Consider the following 24,386-nt stretch of genomic DNA (forward strand, 5'->3'; position numbering starts at 1 on the left):
TATTGTGTGTGTGTGTGTATATAACGTGCACTTTTTTTTTTACTGAAATAGGGACTTTTGTCAAGGCTAGAACCAATTATTCATGCTTACATTCACTGTACATACATTTCAGTCGGTGAACCATGTTGAAGAACAAATTAAGTTCACGGATAAAAGTTCCACTGTATTGATTAAGATGAGATCTCAAATGTTTTTTAAACAAAGTACATTTGATTTTTTTTCAAACAATAATGTAAATATGTTGTCCTCATATAGGCTTCAGTCATCTCCTGCCATGGTATTACATGATCTACTTTATCATCTTGCTCGTGCACCGGGACTCTCGTGACATGAGCGAGTGCAGGAGGAAGTACGGCTCGGCATGGGACGAATACTGCCGAACAGTACGATACCGGATCATCCCGTATGTCTACTGAGGAGATGCTGGACTCTTGTGAACTAAGGCCCGCTTTAACGCCTCGTTCTCGCTAAGCTCGCGCATACTCATTGTTTTGAATGATTTGCTTTGGCATTTTAAAACCAAGAAGAATTGGAATGCTTTGATTGTGGACCATTGGAGCTGCAAAACATTTCAAGTTTGACATAGAAACCAGGAAGGACTTCTGTTGGCGTAGTGAACTTTTGCCTTCATAAATCAATAGAATGAGAGAAGAATTTTAGAATCTGACTCAAAGTAACATCTTGTACATACACATTTGTTTTTACATTTCTGGTAAAACAAAACCAATGTCGTTGTTTTTCCTGCTCCATTATTTTTGGCTTGTATAAAGCAGTCCTTCCTAATGTAATCATACTACTAGTGTGTTTTGTGAAGGAACTAGGCTGTACAGCAATGGCAGCTTTCTCAGGATGTTTTTTTTTCATAAATGTACATGGTTTTGACTTCTCGTAGGGTTTTTTTTAAACAGATATGTAGTTTTTGACTTGAATTGTTTTACTTTCTCAATGTTTTGGTGTTTTATTTGTTTTAAAACCTCTAGGTCACTTGCAGTCCTATGGCTGCGCCCACTCTGGTCCAATTTGTAGCAGAATACCATCTATTTTAGGAGTATCCAAAGTCTAGACCAGGGATCAATTTCAACCAGCAGCTAGTTTTTTGTTTTCTGTCTGCCCATGGCATTGTAAAATTTGATTTAATTTGTTTACATCAAGTAATTCAACATAACATTAATAATAAAAAGTTTTTTAAAAAAGATAAATATATATACATATATGACTAAGGATGTACTGGTATTTTTGGGACTGTAGGGGAGCAGTATATTTACAGCTGTTGTGTGCGCCGTTGTGCACTGCACTTTCTAAAGTAGATGTTGTCACATATGCATGATTGATTGATTGATTGAAATTGTTATTAGTAGATTGCACAGTACAGTACATATTCCGTACAATTGACAACTAAATGGTAACACCGCAATACTTTTTTCAACTTGTTTAAGTCTGGGTCCATGATAATCAATTCATGGTACAAATATATACTATCAGCATAATACAGTCATCACACAAGTTAATCATCATAGTATATACATTGAATTATTTACTATCCGGGCGGTGGGATGAGAAGCTTTGGAGATCAGTACTTCAGTCATCAAGAATTGCATCAACAGAGAAATGGACATTGAAACAGTGTATAGCAGGATATGTACAGCGAGCAGAGAACATAGTGAGTTCAGATAGCATAAGAACAATTATATACATTAAAAATACATTCGATTATTTACTTTAGGTTATTTACAATCCGGGGTGATGGGATGGAACGTAGGAGATTAGTAAAGGGTAGATGGCAGTATTGTCCTGTTTAAGAGTGTCACATGCTGTTTACGTTAGACAAACTGCCTTACGGTAGAGTGGTAGACGTAAACGTGACTGCTGTTATGTTCTGTTTTGTTATCTCGCTGGGCGGACGTTAATGAAACTGCCCTAACGATAAAGCCACATAAGAAACCAAGAACTCGCCCTCGGTCATTCTACAGTTATGACGTCATTGGGCAGACACGTCACTCAGGTCCTCATGGAGCTGGAGGGGGCGTGGCGTCCAGCTCCGCCTGAATTTTGGGAGAAAATTTGTCCCGGGAGGTTTTCGGAGGAGGGGGGCTTAATTTCAGGAGTCTCCCGGAAAATCCGGGAGGGTTGGAAAGTATGCCGTTACGTTTCATCAACTGTACTCTTAGCGATCTAGTATTCCACTAATAATCCACTCAAAAAAGAGGACATTTAAGTTATTTTTATATAGAAGAATGGTACATACTGATTACGCTCCAATACGCCCGTGTGCAGCATCAACAGAAATAATTCCTGTTGTTACAAAATGCACACCCACCTAACATGTTAGTTGATTTGTTTGACACATCAATTTCCAGTTGTGTGTAATAGCAATATATATAGAGAGAAACAGTCTCCACAAGATGATGACATAACCTAACAGTGAGGAGTTTGGACACCCCGGAATACATGATAATGCCTCCTCTCTTCTATTGCATTATTTAGTTAGGGGCATTCATGACATTCTTTTTTAGCTTTTGTAATCTTACAGTTGCAACCTTTTTAAGCTTTAATGCCATGTTAATAATGACACATTTATACTGTGACAGCATGCAGATTGTTTATTTGCAATAGCATTGTCAGTATTCGCAAGTTAAGTGTAGCAACACGAAGAACATTTTCAATTAGACATGTACATAGTTTTGCTTTTTTCAGGAACAGGATATTCTAGTGGTTGTAATGATCCTTTATAGATATTTAATGTTTTTTTTAAGTTAATTTGAACCATTGTAGTTTTATTACAGCTACTGTATACAGCTTAATCTGCCATATTTCTGCTCTGTATTGAAACAAATTGTACATTATTCTTGATAAACAAAGCAATAAAACATTCCAATTGTGTTTAAAAAATGCACCTGTATTCTTGTCGCTGCAAAAAAAATTAAGCATTTCTTTATTTTGGGAGGTGTACATGAGCCAACAGATACTTTTTGCCCTGGATGTGGCACTCTGTTATTGTGTGAATGGTTTTCTACACCAAAATTAATCTATTTGTTATTATTATTCTCCAGATTCGAATTGTTCCAACTTCAAACTCTTCAGCCTATTCGGGAATCGTGGGCTTTCCCATGACAAATTCCCAGAATTCCAGGTTTTCCGTGACATTTTTATAATATAAAATTAATTGGCTATATTTCAAACTTCCACTACTTGCAAATTTTCAACTGATTCAAACTATTCCACCTTCAACACATTCCACTCATCCGGTGAACTATTTTTTTCAAGTTAAAAAAATTTCCAAGAATTCCCGTTTTGTTTTCAAATGCCTTTTGCACCCTTTTTTCTGTCGACTACTCCTTCCACATTTTCAACCCACCGTTCCACTTGTCACAACACTCCTCTTAATCAGGACAAAAAACAGTTGTTTTTTGAACTGGAAAAATTCCCGGTTTTCCAGGAAATCCATAATACAATTTTTTTTTTAGCATTTTCCAATTAATTCCCAAATTTTCATTTCTAATTACTACTTCAACATTACTCGACCGATTTTGAAAAATTCCAACACCAAAATTTCCCTCTTTTCCTAAATTTTCATGGAATTCCTATTGAAAAGAATGGGACATTTTTAAAAGTTCCACAACTCCCACAATTTTTATCCGATTCAAACCGTTCCAACCCCCAAATATTTAGCCTGTTCAGGAATTGTGTGCTACCTTTCAACAATTATAAAAATGTCCCGGATTTTCTAGAATTTTTTTAGGAATTTATGTCATACCAGCACACAATTTAGTATCAGAGTTCCCAGATTTCGCCCAATGAGTACCACAAGAAGGAATCTGCTTCCCACATGTCGCGACCACTTCCCTGAAGACAGCAAGAACATTTGAAGTTATGACTCGTTGTCAACAAGCTACTATTAATAACAACTGCTTTAGCAGCCACAACATTAATGCTGCTACAACGAAGACACCATTGTAATGGCACCATTCCCAAGTTATGTGGGCTCTATTGATAACCTCGTTAAGAACTTTAACGACGCCCTGCGCGAAACCATTGATAGTATAGCACCCCATGCTTTACAGAGGAAACTAGAGCTCTTAAATTATCATGCATAAAGCTGGAAAGCAAATGGCGCGCAACTAAACTTGAGATTTTCTATCAAGCATGGGGTGATGGTTTAATAATTTACAAAGGCATTTTTACCTGAGCTAAAGCTAAATACTACTCAAATCTCAAATCAACAAAAACTATCCGAAATATTTGTTCAGTACAGTAGCATCGCTAGCCCAAGCATCGTAGCTCCACCCACTCGGCAGATGACTTTATGAATTTCTTTAATAGAAAATTGAACTCATTAGAAGGGAGATCAAAGACAACGCATCCCAGCTACAACTGGGTTCTATTAAGACGGATACGATGGATACTGCCCTCCAAAATATTCTCTCTCTTTTTGATGAAATAACATTAGAGGAATTACTACAACGTGTAAATGGGATAAAAAAAACATGTTTACTTGACCTACTTCCTGGGAAACATATCAAGGAGCGTTTTGTATTATTAGGTCCATCAGTGCTAAATATTATAAACTTATCACTTTCCCCTGGCACTGTTCGCCGAGCATTCAAAAAAGCGGTTATTCATTCTCTGCACAAAAGACCTAACCTCGATCCTGACCTCATGATTGTGTATTTCAAAAATCCTCAAAAAAATTGTTGCACAGTAGCTAAATTAAACACTGTGTGTCTAACAATCTCTTTGAACCCTTTCAATCTGGTTTCAGGGCAAATCACTCTACGGAGACAGTCCTTGCAAAAATGACTAAGATCTATTGCTAATGATGGATTCTGATGCGTCGTCTATGTTGCTGCTTCTTGATCTTAGCGCTGCTTTCGATACCGTCGATCATAATATTTTATTAGAGCGTATCAAAACACGTACTGGTATGTCAGACTTGGCCTTGTCTTGGTTTAACTCCTATCTTACTGACAGGATGCAGTGTGTCTCCCATAACAATGTTCCTCAGGGTTCGGTTCTTGGCCCTGCACTCTTACTGGTCAGAGAGGGAGGTGGCGTGGATTGAAGAGGGCAGGTGGTTCAGGTGAGCTTGCTGCTCCACCAGCATGGCCATGTTCTTAACGTCTCCACACCAGAAGTCTAAACGCTCCATACCTTTTGATCTGCTTCAGATCTAGCACTCGAGGCTGCACCCAGGTCATCTGCACCTTCTGGTTTACATCTGCACCTTCTGGTCTACATGCTGCCGCTAGGTGACATCATACGCAAATATGGTGTTAGCTTTCACTGTTATGCTGATGACACCCAACTCTACATGCCCCGAAAGCTGACCAACACGCCGGATTGTAGTCAGCTGTAGGCGTGTCTTAATGAAATTAAACAATAGATGTCCGTTAACTTTTTGCAACTCAACGCCAAGAAAAACGGAAATGCTGATCATCGGTCCTGCGAGACACCGACCTCTATTTAATAATACCACCTTAACATTTGACAACCAAACAATTACACAAGGCGACTCAGTAAAGAATCTGGGTATTATATTCGACCCAACTCTCTCCTTTGAGTCACACATTAAGAATGTTACTAAAACGGCCTTCTTTCATCTCCGTAATATCGCTAAAATGTGTTCCATTTTTTCCACTAGCGACGCTGAGATCATTATTCAGTTTCGTCTCGCCTCGATTACTGTAACGTGTTATTTTTGGGTCTCCCTATGTCTAGTATTAAAAGATTACAGTTGGGACAAAATGCGGCTGCTAGACTTTTGACAAGAACAAGAAAGTTTGATCATGTTACATCTATACTGACTCACCTGCACTAGCTTCCTGTGCACTTAAGATGTGACTTTAAGGTTTTACTACTTATGTATAAAATACTACACGGTCTAGCTCCATCCTATCTTGCCGATTGTATTGTACCATATGTCCCGGCAAGAAATCTGCGTTCAAAGAACTCTGGCTTCTTAATGATTCCCAGAGCCCAAATAAAGTCTGCGGGCTATAGAGCGTTTTCTATTTGGGCTCCAGTACTCTGGAATGCCCTCCTGGTAACAGTTGGAGATGCTACCTCAGAGAAGCATTTTAGTCCCATCTTAAAATTAATTCGTATACTCTAGCCTTTAAATAGACCCCCCTTTTAGACCAGTTGATCTGCCGTTTCTTTTCTACTCTGCTCCCCTCTCCTTTGTGGAGTGGGGGGGTACAGGTTCGGTGGCCACGAATGAAGCGCTGGCTGTCCAAAGTCGAAACCCGGGGTGGACCGCTCGCCTGTGCATCTGTTGAGGACGTCTCCGCCCTGCTGACTTGTCTCCGCTTGGGATGGTCTCCTGCTGGCCCCGCTATGGACTATTATGTTAGATCCACGATGGACTGGACTCTCACAATATTATGCTAGATCCACTCGACGTCCATTGCCCACATCTGCGGTCCCCTCCAAGGTTTCTCATTGTCCCATTGGGTTGAGTTTTTCCTTGCCCTGATGTGGGATCTGTGGGTTGTGCAGCCCTTTGAGACACTCGTGATTTAGGGCTATATAAATAAACATTGATTGATTGAAGAATAGTATTTATGTATTATGTAGCCTACATCAAATAAGTACACACTAGATATGTAATGCATTGAACTCAGAAGCTGTTCATTTAAATTTTATTGTTTTGTTCTTATTTTTTTATTTATTATATGTATTTTCTACAGACTGATGCAAAAAAGTCCAGTAGATTTTAAGGGTTCAACCAGAATTAAAATGATTTTCAGTGGTAACACCATTTTCTTCAGTTGTCTTGCTGGATGAATTGAACATACTGCAAGTGGAACAATCTAGTATATGTTTTTCAGCAGTACGCACACCAATATATAAGGTTAAAAAGGGTGTAGGCACCAGGAAAGATGAAGCGAGAGTAGGTGTCAATGGCGTGGGTGTTCTGGATTATCCGAAAATTGCGGCTACTCTTCCTCTTGGTTAGAGTGGACTCGTCCAGAGAAAGATGCACCATCATCTGCTCATGTTTGTCTTGTGTGTCCTCGGCTGCCATAGAAGCCCTGGTGTAGCCTGCCAGGCTGTTGGCATCTGCCTCGCTGTACGCTCCATCCATCATCATTGTCTTTGCATGGGGCATGCCACAGGTGCAGGGAAGTGTCTGCTTCAAACAAATGGAAAATATGAATGTTCCAATGTTCCAATGTCACGGCTCTCTACAGAGCCGTGACATTTTCAAGAACACGTGTGTACCTGTTCTCGCGCTGTTTCCCGGAGCTTTCTGTCTTTACCGTCTCTGACTGTGGTCAGGTAGTTGACTGCCGCGTATTGAAGGACGGATAGAAAGACGAAGACAAAACTGACCCAGAGGTAAATATCCACAGCTTTGATATAGGAGACCCTGGGCATGGAGGCATTGACCCCAGTGATGATGGTGGACATAGTCAGCACTGTTGTTATACCTAAAAAAAAGGAAACACTATTCATCAACAGTGGAATCCCACAGGCATCCGATGTACGATACAGTGAGCGGGCCTGACCTAAACGGCTTCCATTGTATCAGATAAATAGAAGTCATCAGGAGTCGCCAATATCAACTAGTATACATAACGCATGTCAAAAAGAGGATTAGAGGACTGTGAGAGACAAACAGTAAGTGGAAGGATTCACTTAAGATGATTGTAGCTACGAATAAACAAAATAGCATTTTAAGTTAACCACTTCAACCCCGGGCTATTTTGCTAGAAAGACATCCATCCATCTGCTTTCTACTACTTGTCCTTTTTATTTTCGGGGATCCTAAATAAATAAAGATATTACTGACCTTGGTAGCAAAGTAAACATTACATTAACATTACTGTTAATGTGAGAATATAAACTGCATGTTTAGCGGTAAAGGATAGCAGTAGTGTCGTTGGAACACGTTGGTGATTGTTTTTTATTAAGTTGGCATGCTGTCAACATATGCCAACTATATATACATATATATTATATATATATATATATATATGTGTGTGTGTATATATATCTATATATATATATGTGTGTGTATATATATATATATGTATACGTGTGTGTATATATATATATATGTATACGTGTGTATATATATATATATATATATATCAAAATGCAACACGGAACGACACAGGAGGTCCTTCATCAGACTGTATAATGCATATGTTCCTTGACTGCACTTAAATGTAGAATATATGTAGAATATTTTTATATTATTCCATCCATCCATTTTCTACCGCTTATTCCCTTTCGGGGTCGCGGGGGGCGCTGGCGCCTATCTCAGCTACAATCGGGCGGAAGGCGTTTACACCCTGGACAAGTCGCCATCTCACCGCAGGGCCAACACAGATAGACAGACAACATTCACACTCACATTCAAACACTAGGGCCAATTTAGGGTTGCCAATCAACCTATCCACAGGTGCATGTCTTTGGAAGTGGGAGGAAGCCGGAGTACCCGCAGGGAACCCACGCATTCACGGGGAGAACATGCAAACTCCACACAGAAAGATCCCGAGCCTGGAACTTAACCCAGGACTACAGGACCTTCGTATTGTGAGGCAGACGCACTAACCCCTCTGCCAATACGTGTGTGTGTGTGTGTGTGTGTGTGTGTGTGTGTGTGTGTGTGCGTGTGTATGTGTATATATATATATATATATATATATATGTATATATATGTATGTGTATATATATGTATATGTATATGTATATATATATATATATATATCGGATTAAATGAGATTAGTCACACAATACATGTATAATACATGTGTATTGTGTATGGGTGGTTTAGCTCGGTTGGTAGAGTGGCCGTGCCAGCAACTTGCAGGTTCGATTCCCGCTTCCGTCATCCTAGTCACTGCCGTTGTGTCCTTGGGCAAGACACTTTATCCACCTGCTTGCAGTCCCACCCACACTGGTTTGAATGTAACTTAGATATTGGGTTTCACTATGTAAAACGCTTCGAGTCACTAGAGAAAAAGCGCTATATAAATATAATCCACTTCACTACATTTATACATATATACACACATGTACAAGACAAGAAATCAGATGGGGGAAAATCCAAAAATTGGTATAACTTCCAATTGTTAGTAAAAAACTTCAAAGTCTACATTTGTTCAAACAATTTGTCAAAAGGATTTCCTAAATTCATAAGATTTTATCTAACCAAATATTATGCTTTACTCCTCATTTGTTGATCATTGGCCTAAAAATACTAACAAATTCACAATGTAAAAAAAAAAAAATGATGCATCCAACAACTGTTATTCAATTAAAAAATTTTTATGTTATTCAATTAAAAAAATGTAGCAAAAAAACTTCTTATCCGACCCACAATAAAATCAAATGAAATACAGATCTATATTTTGATATCTATAGGTTCTAACAAATTAATATACAATATACTCACAATTGAAGGAAGGTTTTGTAATGTTTTTTAGTACGTATGTGTTTTTCATGATGACACATCAGTGTCATGTCGAGAAAAAAATATTAAGAGTGCGTAGGAATGCACAAACCTTCCCGCATATAATTATTTTATAAATGCCAACATTTGAGGTGTAAGTTGCGTGGACACATTTTTCTTGCTGCCCACTTTTTGCAGCCCCAGGTCTGCCATATAATTAGAAGAATAGGTTAAAGGCCTACTGAAATGATATTTTCTTATAGCAGGTCCATTCTATGTGTCATACTTGATCATTTCGCGATATTGTCATATTTTTGCTAAAAGGATTTAGTAGAGAACATCGACGATAAAGTTTGTAACTTTTGGTCGCTAGTAAAAAAAACCTTGCCTTTACCGGAAGTAGCAGAGGATGTGCGCGTGACGTCACGGGTTTTAGGGCTCCTCACATCCTCACATTGTTTATAATCATGGCCACCAGCAGCTAAAGCGATCCGGGAAGAGGAAGCGACGATTTCCCCATTAATTTGAGCGAAGATGAAAGATTCGTGGATGAGGAAAGTTAGAGTGAAGGAAAGAAAAAAAAGGCGAGCGCAGTGGGAGCGATTCAGATGTTATTAGACACATTTACTAGGATCATTCTGGAAAATCCCTTCTCTGTTTATTGTGTTACTAGTGTTTTAGTGAGATTATATGGTACCTGAAAGTCAGAGGGGTGTGGCCACGGGTGTGGTGACCGCCAGTGTCTCTGAGGGAAGCCACGTTTCTCGACGAAGCGAAGCAAAGGCAGCCGTTGGGGCCATTCTGAGCTTTTTTTCCCCTCCTCCACGGTGGAAGCATCCCACGTTCGGGGGCGGCCGATCGGAGGAGGCGAGAGAGACTGATGCACGAGGAACGACGCAAGTTATCCGCTCATGTCTACGGTAAGAGCCGACTTATTACCACAATTTTCTCATCGAAACCTGCCGTTCGACATGTGGTAGGGAACCATGACTGCTCTGTTCCATAGTAAAGCTTCACCGTCATCTTTCGGGAATGGAAACAAGAAAACACTGGCTGTGTTTGTGTTGCTAAAGGCAGCTGCAACACACCGCTTCCCATCTACATCTTTCTTCTTTGACGTCTCCATGATTAATGGAACAAATTGCAAAAGATTCAGCAACACAGATGTCCAGAATACTGTGTAATTATGCGATTAAAGCAGACGACTTATCGCTGGGATCGGTGCTGGATCAAAATGTCCGCTACAATTCGTGACGTCACGTGCACGCGTCATCATACGCGTCATCGTACGCGTCATCATACCGCCACGTTTTCTGAAGGATACTTCGCGGGAAATTTAGTATTGCAATTTAGTAAACTATAAAGGCCGTATTGGCATGTGTTGCAATGTTAATATTTCATTATTGATATATAAACTATCAGTACTCCTCTCTGAGCTGCTACCTTACCGTGGTAGAGGAGTTTGCGTGTCCCAATGATCCTAGGAGCTATGTTGTCTGGGGGCTTTCATGCCCCCTGGTAGGGTCTCCCAAGACAAACAGGTCCTAGGTGAGTGATCAGACAAAGAGCAGCTCAAAGACTTCTATGGAATTACAACAAAATGAACCCAGATTTCCCTCGCCCGGACGTGGGTCACCGGGGCCCCGCCCTGGAGCCAGGCCCGGAGTTGGGGCACGATGGCGAGCGCCTGGTGGTCGGGCCTGTCCCCATGGGGCCCGGCCGGGCACAGCCCGAAGAGGCAACGTGGGTCATCCCTCCAATGGGCTCACCACTCATAGGAGGGGCCATAGAGGTCGGGTGCAATGTGAGCTGGGCGGCAGCCGAAGGCAGGGCACTTGGCGGTCCGATCCTCGGCTACAGAAGCTAGCTCTTGGGACGTGGAACGTCACCCCACTGGGGGGGAAGGAGCCTGAGCTAGTGCGCGAGGTAGAGAAGTTCCGGCTGGATATAGTTGGACTCACCTCGACGCACAGCAAGGGCTCTGGAACCAGTTCTCTCGAGAGGGACTGGACCCTCTTCCACTCTGGCGTTGCCGGCAGTGAGAGGCGACGGGCTGGGGTGGCAATTTTCGTTGCCCCCCCGGCTAAAAGCCTGCACGTTTGAGTTCAACCCAGTGGACGAGAGGGTAGCTTCCCTTCGCCTTCGGGTGGGGGGACGGGTCCTGACTGTTGTTTGTGCTTACGCACCAAACAGCAGTTCAGAATACCCACCCTTTTTGGGTACACTCGAGGGAGTACTGGAAAGTGCTCCTCCGGGTGATTCCCTTGTCCTACTGGGAGACTTCAACGCTCATGTTGGCAACGACAGTGAAACCTGGAGAGGCGTGATTGGGAAGAATGGTCGCCCGGATCTAAACCCGAGTGGTGTTTTGTTATTGGACTTTTGTGCTCGTCACGGATTGTCCAGAACAAACACCATGTTCAAACATAAGGGTGTCCATATGTGCACTTGGCACCAGGACACCCTAGGCCGCAGTTCCATGATCGACTTTGTAGTTGTGTCATCGGATTTGCGGCCTTATGTTTTGGACACTCGGGTGAAGAGAGGGGCGGAGCTTTCTACCGATCACCACCTGGTGGTGAGTTGGCTGCGATGGTGGTGGAGGATGCCGGACAGACCTGGCAGGCCCAAGCGCATTGTGAGGGTCTGCTGGGAACGTCTGGCAGAGTCTCCTGTCAGAGAGAGTTTCAATTCACACCTCCGGGAGAACTTTGAACATGTCACGAGGGAGGTGCTGGACATTGAGTCCGAGTGGACCATGTTCCGAACCTCTATTGTCGAGGCGGCTGATTGGAGCTGTGGCCGCAAGGTTGTTGGTGCCTGTCGTGGCGGTAATCCCAGAACCCGTTGGTGGACACCAGCAGTGAGGGATGCCGTCAAGCTGAAGAAGGAGTCCTATCGGGTTCTTTTGGCTCATAGGACTCCGGAGGCAGTGGACGGGTACCGACGGGCCAATCGGTGTGCAGCTTTAGCGGTCGCGGAGGCAAAAACTCGGACATGGGAAGAGTTCGGGGAAGCCATGGAAAACGACTTCCGGACGGCTTCGAAGCGATTCTGGACCACCATACGGCGCCTCAGGAAGGGGAAGCAGTGCACTATCAACACCGTGTATGGTGCGGATGGTGTTCTGCTGACTTCGACTGCGGATGTTGTGGATCGGTGGAGGGAATACTTCGAAGACCTCCTCAATCCCACCAACACATCTTTCTTTGAGGAAGCGGTGCCTGGGGAATCTGTAGTGGACTCTCCTATTTCTGGGGCTGAGGTCGCTGAGGTAGTTAAAATGCTCCTCGGCGGCAAGGCCCCGGGGGTGGATGAGATCCGCCCGGAGTTCCTTAAGGCTCTGGATGCTGTGGGGCTGTCTTGGTTGACAAGACTCTGCAGCATCGCGTGGACATCGGGGGCGGTACCTTTGGATTGGCAGACTGGGGTGGTGGTCCCTCTCTTTAAGAAGGGGGACCGGAGGGTGTGTTCCAACTATCGTGGGATCACACTCCTCAGCCTTCCCGGTAAGGTTTATTCAGGTGTACTTGAGAGGAGGCTTCGCCGGATAGTCGAACCTCGGATTCAGGAGGAACAGTGTGGTTTTCGTCCTGGTCGTGGAACTGTGGACCAGCTCTATACTCTCGGCAGGGTTCTTGAGGGTGCATGGGAGTTTGCCCAACCAGTCTACATGTGCTTTGTGGACTTGGAGAAGGCATTCGACCGTGTCCCTCGGGAAGTCCTGTGGGGAGTGCTCAGAGAGTATGGGGTATCGGACTGTCTTATTGTGGCAGTCCGCTCCCTGTATGATCAGTGTCAGAGCTTGGTCCGCATTGCTGGCAGCAAGTCGGACATGTTTCCAGTGAGGGTTGGACTCCGCCAAGGCTGTCCTTTGTCACCGATTCTGTTCATAACTTTTATGGACAGAATTTCTAGGCGCAGCCAAGGCGTTGAGGGGTTCCGGTTTGGTGGCCACGGGATTAGGTCTCTGCTTTTTGCAGATGATGTAGTCCTGATGGCTTCATCTGGCCGGGATCTTCAGCTCTCACTGGATCGGTTCGCAGCCGAGTGTGAAGCGACCGGAATGAGAATCAGCACCTCCAAGTCCGAGTCCATGGTTCTCGCCCGGAAAAGGGTGGAGTGCCATCTCCGGGTTGGGGAGGAGACCCTGCCCCAAGTGGAGGAGTTCAAGTACCTAGGAGTCTTGTTCACGAGTGGGGGAAGAGTAGATCGTGAGATCGACAGGCGGATCGGTGCGGCGTCTTCAGTAATGCGGACGTTGTATCGATCCGTTGTGGTGAAGAAGGAGCTGAGCCGGAAGGCAAAGCTCTCAATTTACCGGTCGATCTACGTTCCCATCCTCACCTATGGTCATGAGCTTAGTGTCATGACCGAAAAGATAGGATCACGGGTACAAGCGGCCGAAATGAGTTTCCTCCGCCGGGTGGCGGGGCTCTCCCTTAGAGATAGGGTGAGAAGCTCTGCCATCCGGGAGGAGCTCAACGTAAAGCCGCTGCTCCTCCACATCAAGAGGAGCCAGATGAAGTGGTTCGGACATCTGGTCAGGATGCCACCCGGACGCCTCCCTAGGGATGTGTTTAGGGCACGTCCAGCTGGTAGGAGGCCACGGGGAAGACCCAGGACACGTTGGGAAGACTATGTCTCCCGGCTGGCCTGGGAACGCCTCGGGATCCCCCGGGAAGAGCTAGACGAAGTGGCTGGAGATAGGGAAGTCTGGGCTTCCCTGCTTAGGCTGCTGCCCCCGCGACCCGACCTCGGATAAGCGGAAGATGATGGATGGATGGATGGAAACTATCAGTAGTATTTATCGGTAGTAGTGGGTTTTAGTAGGCCTTTAAGCGACTTCATTATTCCGAGACAGGCACTCACAGAAGCAACAGATGAAATGCCACTCGTATTTCCAAACATTTGTTTTATGTTTTGTCTCACTTTCGTCCCTCCCTACAACATCCTTAAAAAAATTCAATGTTTACAAATAAAATGATGCAAAATCAACTCTAACCCCAAAAAATAGATTGCAAGTAAGTGTTTTTTTTTTTTTTTTTTTTTTTTTTTAATCCAGCAGATTCAACATTTGGCTCAAGTTGTGTAGTGTGCAGAGGTGTACCTAATGACACTCTAGCAGGGACGGCCCTACGGTCAATCCAGAAGGACACCCAGGACAGCATGACCATGAGAGTGGCAGGAAAGTAGGTCTGCAGCAGGAAAAAGAAGATGTGACGCCGCAATGTAAAGTTGATGTAGAGGCGGTTGTACCAGCCTGGGGACAGAACGTTAGCATTCAGACTCCATGCATTTACATGCCAATAATAATAATATCACATTTTTAGAGACATTGTGTTTTATAGACAATCAAAATCTATTACAAATATTATTATTGTTTTAAATATATTTTCATTGTAATATATTTTATTTAAAAAATATATTTTTAAATTTTTTGTGTTTCAATTTTTATTTTAAGGACACTGTTGTATCAAAATCAAATCAATCAAAATCTTATAGAAATATTCTTGTTTTAAACATATTTTCCTTTTAATACATTTTTTTGTTTGAATTATAATTCAAATAATTCAATTATTTGAATGAGAAAATGTAGCTTTACTTACTTTTGATCGTTAAAAAAGGAGTTTTGATAGCATTCTTCGTGTTTAAAGATTTTAAAACATGTAAAAAATGTAGCGCATGGTCTTTGATTAAATTAAAACTACATTTAAAATTACTTTCTACTTGCCAAGATTTAACATTTTATTTTATTTTTCAATTCCCTAGTTTTAAGTGCTAGTTCTTATTTTACGTCAGGCCAGGCCAATCATTTTGACTCATGTCTGGGGGCTGGTATACCATATTTCCTTAAATAGCCTCCGGGGTGCTAATTAATTTAAAACCTATTTTTACTCCTGCGCTTAATCAAAGCATGTGGTAAAAGTAAGCAGGCGCTAATAATTTTAAAATCTCCACTCACCCCTGCGTTTACCAATGTATTTAGCTTCCGCGGGGGACAGCACATCATCGCGCCAATTTATACACCATACTGTCTGCGTGCCGGCTGAACGCATGCATTTCACTGTTTCTTATACAAGATTGCAATGCATACTTGGTCATCAGCCATACCTTTTACACTGACGGTTGTGATATAAACAACTTTAAAACTCTTAATAATATGCGCCACACTCTGTGAACCCACACCAAGCACATTTCTGGAGAGCATTGGCTCTGTGGCACATTATAAACGCAGCATAGGGATAATGCTGTGTATCCGTGACTCTTGGATATAATATACACGCGTCCCCCAACCCCGCCCACCTCAACGAACGCGCGGAGAGAGGGGGGGGCGGGGTTGGGGGCGCGTGTATAATATATCCAAGAGTCACGGATGCACGGCATTATGGGTAATCCCTATGCTGCATTTATAATGTGCCACAGAGCCAATACTCTCCAAAAATGTGTTTGTTATTCTTATTTGGTGTGGGTTCACAGAGTGTGGCGCGTATTAATAAGAGTGTTAAAATGGTTTTATATCACAACCATTAGTGTGATCTGTACGGCTGTGGAACAAGACCCCTGGTTTTCACACAGTAAGGGCAAAAAAAAAAAAAAAAATCCTTTGTCATTTTGAAAATAACGGCAGGAGAAGCGGCAGAAGAAGCGTCGTTTGAGATGTCACAAATTTGACCCGGCGGTAAAAGTAATCATCCGCTTATAAATTTGGTAAACAAGCTTTCCACAGCAGTAATTTTAAGTCAGACGCACATTACATGCCCGGTGGCTATTCAAGGAAATATGGTATCTGATTTTTAAGGAACACTAATACAAAACCTCACAAAAGTGTCTGAATGCTAAAAATGTTATGACAGACCGCCTTAAAAAACGGAGTGGGATTTATTTATTTTTTTTACTAAATGAGACACCCAGAATGTACAGGAAAATAAAGAATGTGGGTTTAACAATAGTCACTATGAACGATAAAACACTGAATATTGACAACATATGAACGTCACACCCCCTCTCGATCGACATATTTTACAATCAAGCGAAATGTACCAAAAATGAAATAAACAGCGAAATATGAACGCGAAGGGTAAAAAAAACACCTACAATCTGATGTATCTGATAGATCACTAAGCTTTAGAACTTGGTTGTAAAAATCTCCTTCTGTGACTGTCCCTGACACCCACATTTCAGGCTAGCCGCTGTGGAAACACTCTGTGGAAATGCTCCCCATCAACACTGCTTGGTGCCTCGTCTGAGCTGCTGTGACTTAGATTACCATAGTAAGTAGTACATCATGTAAAAGCGCAATTTGAAAACATCACTGCACATAATGGCAGCTACAGTTTCCATCTTAAAGATCTAAAAAAAATTTGGGGGAATGTCTGGCGGGCCAGACTGAAAAAAATAATGGCCCAGGGCCTTAAATTGCCCAGGTATGTTTTAGGTCATTCGCTTTACAAAATAATCCTAATTTTAGTAATAAAAAGGATATTTGGTCTATTCTAGGATACAAATGTTAAAATTGAGAAAATAACTAGTCAAATAAGATATTTTGCTTATTCCCACATAGAAAATCTTGTTTAAAGATTCTGCAACAACCTGAGGAGCTTGATTGAAGAATTGCAAGTTGAATAATACTTGTTTTCAGAATAAAATACTTGTTTCTATGTTAAAAATACATACAAATCTTATTTAGGATGTTTAATCAGTTTTAGTTGCACAGACAGGTAATTCAACTACTTTTTAGTATGTTGTCATTTTAAGTTATATTTTGTCAACTCTGTTTTGCAGTTGAGGCACAAATTGGTCTGGATTAATCACACTAAATCATTATAAAATTATTCTGGAAAATAGTATATGAATAGTACAAGAAGATATATTACAGTTACATATCTTAGTGATAGTCATTTTCACCATCTTGCCATAAAGTTACTAATATTTCTCATTTCAATGTTGTTATTTTGCATTATTTGAAGCACTTTTTCTATATTTGGTGATTACACATTGTACCTGTGCTGCTGTAGAAAGCTAATCTGGAGGTTGTATGAAACTTCTGGATGAGGAATTGAGAAAGAGAAATCCTGTCATCGGTACTCAGGGACTCATCGCCGCTCTTCCAATACAACATCAGGTCCTCGTCTGTGTAAGCATCTGAAATACATTTTAAAGGGTATTTATTTCAATATGGATCAAACACATCATGTAGAAAAATAAGTGCTGTACTCGCTCTTTAAACCTTTTGAAACATGGTCTCTGCAGGTTTTATAAAGTGGAATTTAAGACTTTTTAAGACCATAATGAATATAATTTAACTTCTCACATACAATTTATTCTGGCCATCTGATTTTCATCTGTCTTTGTACTTGACATAGGGGAAAATCAGATGGCCAGAATAAATTGTAAATTAAAGTTAAAGTCCCAACGAAATTATCTTCTTTGACCCATCCCCATGTTCACCCCCTGGGAGGTGAGAGGAGCAGTGAGCAGCAGCAGTGGCCACGCTTGGGAATCCTTTGGTGATTCAACCCCCAATTCCAACCTTTGACGCTGAGTGTCAATCAGGGAGGTAATGGGACCCATTTTTGTAATATTTGGTATGACTCGGCCGGGGTTTGAACTCACAACCTTCCAGTTTCAGGTCGGACACTCTAACCACAAGGCTACTCTTTCACATTGGTAAACAAAATGGTTTAACTCAATACACTAGAATACTCTCTAATGTAAATTAATTGAATGAATAATTTAGTTTTACTTGGTATTCGGACTATATGATTTGCCATAGAAGTGTTTTCTTGCAATGGTCAAGTGTTTTCATGCAATGGTAGAGTAAAGTTTTGCAGTGTTTTTGCGGATGTCAGAATGTAGCAAACAGATTTAAAAAAAAAAAATCTACTATGCTACTTCTGTATCTGCACAAAGTTGCAAAAACAGAGGGTGCAGAAAGAAATAAGGTGATCATGGCTTGCAAGCCTCGAACAGAATTTGGATGGGAATTAATTTGCCCAGATCATTTTGTATCTGAATACATTTTTACCTGTTTTTGTGACTTAAAAAAAACATATTGCAAATAAACAATAACTAGTTTTTACTTAAACGTGATAAGATGACATTCGCAAATCTTCTTTGCTTTCCTCACCCCACAATAGGATGACTGTAGACACTAACAGGGATGTCAAACTGGTTTTCCGTTTTCCTTGTTATGGCTGCCATCAGAGGGCCGCATGTAACAGCGAATAATGTATGAATTTGCCTCTGAATACCATTATTAATTATATATATATATATATATATATATATATATATATATAGTGGCGCCCGAATGCAGCTGAGATAGGCTCCAGTGACCCCAAAAGGGACAAGCAGTAGTAAATGGATGGAGATACAGTTTTACAACTTTTTACAGTTCCATTGGGGTGGTTTACGGAAAAAAGCTGGCAGCTTTGTTGCCAGAATTTTTTTGTTAAATTTCTACAAGTTCTTATTTTATTCTGGCTACTTAGCTGCCAGTTTTTCCACCGTACAAACAAATGTACTATCTTTCCATTTACAGTAATTCACCGTTAAAAACAAAAACCGTAGAGTTTGCAGTCAAAAATTCAGTCAGCACTGTCAACAGAATTTTAACGCAAAAACAGTAGTAGGTTTTTTTTTCAATTTACAGTAACTTGCTGTAAAGAACAACTTAACATTTATTGTTATTTTTATTAATTTGATGGGTGGTTTGCTGTAAAGTTTAGTATTTTTATTTAGACAATTTGTTTAAGAAAGTGTGATAACATACTATGCAATTTTGAGCAGTACGTACAGTATATTTTTTTCATCAAAATGAAAAAATACATTACATTTAGTGAGAAAATATGAAGTAGTTTATTGACACATATCATTTCCAGGTGTTTGTGGGCCAGATAAAATGATGTCGCCGGCCAGATCTGGCCCCTGGGCCTTGAGTTTTACACCTGCGCACTAAACAGACAACCTTTATAGCTTATAATGTCAGTTGCTGCATAAACTTGGAGGGAAAATTAGGCATAATAAACCAACCTGAAATTATTGGAATAAATGGTATAAATATAAAAAATAATGTTTTTAATATAGTTTTACTGCTGTGAGTACAATACGCATACTATACATACAGAGAACTTACTGTATGTATAGTATGATTTCACTAGTAAACATCTCATATTTATATCACATAACACAAGTGTTTGAAGTGTTTAAGCATCTTTTTTTTTTGTCCTGTCCAGCTTCTCAGGCAAATCATATAGTTGATGTAGATGCCCATATCGGCTGTTCAGATTTACTTTACAAAAGAAAAGTGTAGGATACTTCTTTTGTTACCTTATTTGAATTTGACTTTATTAAATCTATTTATATTATCATTCGGTGCAGCAGGGCCAGAGCAGGAGGGGATAGAAATAGAAAAAAAGGAAGACAGAGGGGAAAATTGTGGTGATAAGAGGGGGATTAGACAGAGAGACAAAAACAACAACAGCAAACACAATAACAACAAAAACAACAACAACAATAGAACAACACCAGCACATACGATATGACTGAAGTTCTGATATCAACCAAAGCTCCTCATCCCACCCCCCGGATTGTAAATAATGTAAATAATTCAATGTACATACTATGATGATTAACTTGTGTGATGACTGTATTATGTTGATAGTATATATTTGTACCATGAATTGATTAACGTGGACCCCGACTTAAACAAGTTGAAAAACTTATTCGGGTGTTACCATTCAGTGGTCAATTGTACGGGAATATGTACTGTACTGTGCAATCTACTAATAAAAGTATCAATCAATCAATACAAATATGATCGTAAAAGTGATAGCAAAGAAGCAGTTAGTGAGATAAATAATAATATAGAAATGACAATGAGCATTTTTACACTGCAACTGGAGCAATACAAACACCAATAGAAAAAGTGCTATTGATCATGAACAATACCAATAGTTTACCTTTATTATCAACAATACAGTTGTTCAGATGCAACAGTATAATGATAACTAGAGAGATAAAAAAAAAGGAATACCGAAAGATGGAGGGGAAGAGAGAGAGGCAACCTAGATTAATCTTGTAGATTGTTATAGTAACAATGGGTCAAGCTTTGTCAGTGTGCCATGTGTTACCCAGTTTACCCTAGGGCAACAACGTTGATATATGTTTGATGAATGAGTATGTGTATGTGTATGTATACTGTATGTACTTGTATATGTACAGAATGTGTATATGAATGTTTGTACAGTAAATGTATATGTACAGTATGTGTATTTATATGTTTGTACCGTGAATGTGCGTGTAGATGGACGAACTTGGAGTATGTAGGTATGTACTGTATATGTATACACAAATACAGTAGGTACCTATTAGAGAAGCGCGGATAGGCAATTATATCATCCGCAACCGCATCACCAAAGTCGTCGTCCACCCTCCGTTCACCCGAACCAACATTTTATCAGAACCGCAACCGCCTGCCACCCGCCCGCTGAAATACATCAGATGTCAGCCACCTTTACCACTCACAGAGCTATTTAAACCCGTTTCACAGAGTAATGAAGACAATGGGAGCCGCTAATGTTCTATAATATTAGCGTCTCCTATTGTCTTCTTCGCTTTGTGACACAGGTCTTAAATGGCTCTTTAAATGGTAAAGGATACAGATCCCAGAACCATGTATATCAAATATTTCCGGATGGTTCAACCGCCACCCGCCCGAATCTAATAAAAATCTATTTTTTCGTCATGTCACCCACCCGACCCACGATTTATCCGCGGAATCCGCAGATGAGACCGCAGATGAGACTGCAAACCGCGCATCTCTAGTACCTATGTGTGTACGTTTGTATGTATGAATAACGGTGTGTTTGTGTGTACAATATATTTGACTCCCAGTGTGCGTGGGAGCCAGAGTACGGCCCCAACTGCCCAGAGAGCCCAACCCAAACAGCAGGTGTGGCGCCCAGGGAACCAGGGACCACCGGCCACACGCAGCCAGGCCGGCCAGTGACGGGAACCCCAGAACCGCGCCGCCCGGAAGAGGCGGCAGCAGGCCGCAGACAGACACGCCCGGCAGAGGACAGGGCATGAGAGAAGCAGCGGACGGCCAGACCCCAAGCCGGCGCGAGACAATCCCCCTACACGGGCAGAAAGGCGGGGTGCCCCACCCGGGGGGTCCCAGAGACCCCACCCCCACCCCCGGGGAGCTTGGCACGGTCCACACCAGGCCACCCCACCCAAGTCGGCCGCCACAGGACCACCCAGCGCAGGGCCGCGGTAACCACCCACCCCACCCGCAGGGACCCCAACGATGGAGATGGAACAACCAGCAACCGCCCTGTCGAGGTCCCCCGCTGAGGGAGGGAGTGAAAAAAAAAACAAATAAAAAAACATAATTAATATATTTAAAAAAAAATAATAATAATAAAAATACATTTTGACAGACTTATTCCGGATTTTTTACTTTTAGAATAGAATACAAATTACTATATTGATCCCTGGGGGAAATTCAGCACCACAGTTCGCTCACAATTAGACAATAATAATAATAAATAATACATAACTTATATTATATATATATAGTATATAATATATGAATAGTATATTCTACATATATTCTACATTTAAGTGCAGTCAAGGAACATATGCATCATACAGTTTGATGGCTGTCGGTATGAACGACCTCCTGTGTCGTTCCGTGTTGCATTTAGGGAGTCTGAGCCTTCCACTGAACGTGCTCATTCTCTCCGCAAGGTCCGAGTGTAGTGGGTGGGAGGTGATGTCCATAATGGCTGGGAGTTTTGCGATTACTTCTCCTCTCTGACACCACCGCCAGAGGCCAGCTCCACTCCCACCGCTTTACTGGCCTTCTCTACCAACTTGTCCAGTCTGTTTGTGTCTCTCACTCTTAGCCCGCTGCCCCAGCAAGCCACGGCATACAAGAAGGCGCCCGCCACCACCCACTCCTAGAACATCTTCAACATCTTTGTACAGACGTTGAAGGATCCTAGCTTCCTGTCCCTTCTTGTAGAGGGCCTTAGCGTGTTTTGACCCATTCAGCTTATTGTCCATGTGTACACCGAGGTATTTATAGTCCTCTACAATGTCCACATCGACCCCCCTGATGGAGTACTCCTCCTCCCTCCCAGGTCCACAACCAGCTCCTTGGTCTTCGTCACATTTACATTATCATTCCATTCCCTTTTACCGCCAAAGTTGCTTTTCTTTGCTGGCTCCACATCCGGGTTCTGAACACTCAAACTCCTTTTCATTGAGGGCCACTTCAGTTATGGCTGCCTTCAGAGGGCTGCATGTGACAGTAAATATACTGTATGATCGCCTCATAATAGTAAAAAAAATGTTTAAATCAAAATTAATGATTAATTATGACAATGTGAATAATCACACAATTTATCGCATAAATCATGTATCTACACAGATTAATCACGCAATTTATATTGACCATACATGCTTCTTTTTTTACGGTCAGTGATCAGATCAATGCATACATCAGTGCAAAGATGAAGGAGGAGACTCAGACTGCGAATTGCGCTTCAACAAATATTCAGATGGGACTTAAGATAAAACTCAGCAAATAAATGACGTGCATTCAATAAAACATTTAAAAATATTCTGACAAAAAAATTGCTTCTGTGTCTGAATTGATTATTTTAGCTTCTATAAAATAGTAACAACCTGTGATTAATAATGTTTTATCAAATTCAAAATTGTGATTGACCGCATATAATCTAAATTTAAATCAGTGATTAATCATAATTAATCAAAATTTAAAAAATATGATTATTCACAATAAATCAAAATCTGAAATTGTGATTAATCATAATTAATCCAAATTTAAAATTGTGATTATTCTTGAATAATCCAAATCAAAAATTCTGATTAATCTGATTTTTTGTAAGAATCATTTGACAGCGCTAATTATTATATAATTGCCTAAGCAATTATTAAATTTCTTTTATACAATTTGATGAATAGCTAGCTTTGAAATCAAGCAAATACAGTATTTTATTATTTTTGTTTTTAATACATGATCAGATGATAGTAAAGTCAAAATACATGCAATTGCAGTTGGCCTGAATGCAATGTTTATGTCAAATTATAAATAAACTTAGTATAAGAAAATGAGGTGCTATCCTGACTCAGATTATTTCTAGGGTTTCACAGGCCACATACAACGATGTAGCGGGCCAAATCTGGCCCCCGGGCCTTGAGTTTAACACCAATGCTTTATACGTTTCCATCCACCAGTTTAGCTGTGGGCATTTGTTAAGTTTTCTCCATTGCTATGCTAAGCTGAGACAGTTGGTGGGAGATAAATTCTGATCGGGTAAGATAGCCTTCTCAAAAATCAAACCATTTAAAGCAAAACTGAAGTTCATGCATGTTTTAAATAAAAGTAACTTTAATAGATTTTTAAGAGGTTTTATGGTATTTTAGGACAATTTTTGGCATTTTAAGGCCTTAAATTTCAATTGTTGGATTTAGACTTTGTCTTGATGTAAATGCTTAATTTGTCCGAAACAATTCAAACCAAAATCACAATTCAAAAACAAGCAAACAAATTTACGACCAGATATGTAAGATAATACAGAATGTTTGAACCTATGGCAGTTTATTGGCAAGGTCCATTTGTGCATATTTTATACTTACATTATTCTTCTGTTTTCATATGTGTAAATATTCTTTACATTTGTAGATATACTTTATATATAAACATATACATATATATGTATGTATATGTACATACATACATACATATATATATATGTGTATATATATATATATATATATACATACATATATATGTACATATATATATATATATATATACATATATATATATATATATATATATATATATATATATATACACACACACACACACAATAGAGATGTGTGGATAGGCAGAACCAAAGTCGTCATCCACCCGAACCAACATTTAATCAGAAAGGTACCTGCCCGC

The 24,386-nt window shown here is 40.8% G+C and overlaps 2 protein-coding genes across 14 annotated transcripts in view; one reads left to right on the top strand and one right to left on the bottom strand.

Annotated features, from left to right (window-relative positions):
* lbr (lamin B receptor) overlaps window positions 1-21,813 on the top strand; it is a 52,365-nt gene extending 30,552 nt beyond the window's left edge. For 7 of the 9 annotated variants that reach the window (XM_061900397.1, XM_061900398.1, XM_061900396.1 and 4 more), the window contains one exon: window positions 21,299-21,813. In XM_061900397.1, the coding sequence (XP_061756381.1) occupies window positions 21,299-21,798 (500 nt within the window). In that variant the 3' untranslated portion in view covers window positions 21,799-21,813. Of the gene's footprint in view, window positions 1-255; window positions 2,890-21,298 lie in introns of those variants that run through there. The other 2 variants (XM_061900401.1, XM_061900402.1) reach the window with 1 other exon arrangement.
* The window catches only part of LOC133552858 (gamma-aminobutyric acid receptor subunit rho-2-like), a 74,918-nt gene continuing 57,156 nt past the window's right edge, over window positions 6,625-24,386 (bottom strand). For 4 of the 5 annotated variants that reach the window (XM_061900403.1, XM_061900405.1, XM_061900407.1 and 1 more), the window contains 4 exons: window positions 17,405-17,545; window positions 14,511-14,663; window positions 7,222-7,430; window positions 6,625-7,132 (listed from right to left, as the gene is read on the bottom strand). In XM_061900403.1, coding sequence (XP_061756387.1) covers window positions 6,824-7,132; window positions 7,222-7,430; window positions 14,511-14,663; window positions 17,405-17,545 — 812 coding nt within the window. In that variant the 3' untranslated portion in view covers window positions 6,625-6,823. The remainder of the gene's footprint in view (window positions 7,133-7,221; window positions 7,431-14,510; window positions 14,664-17,404; window positions 17,546-24,386) is intronic. The other variant, XM_061900404.1, reaches the window with a different exon arrangement.

Source organism: Nerophis ophidion, linkage group LG05 (genome assembly GCF_033978795.1).
Source record: "Nerophis ophidion isolate RoL-2023_Sa linkage group LG05, RoL_Noph_v1.0, whole genome shotgun sequence".
In the NCBI taxonomy this organism is placed as follows: Eukaryota; Metazoa; Chordata; class Actinopteri; order Syngnathiformes; family Syngnathidae; genus Nerophis; species Nerophis ophidion.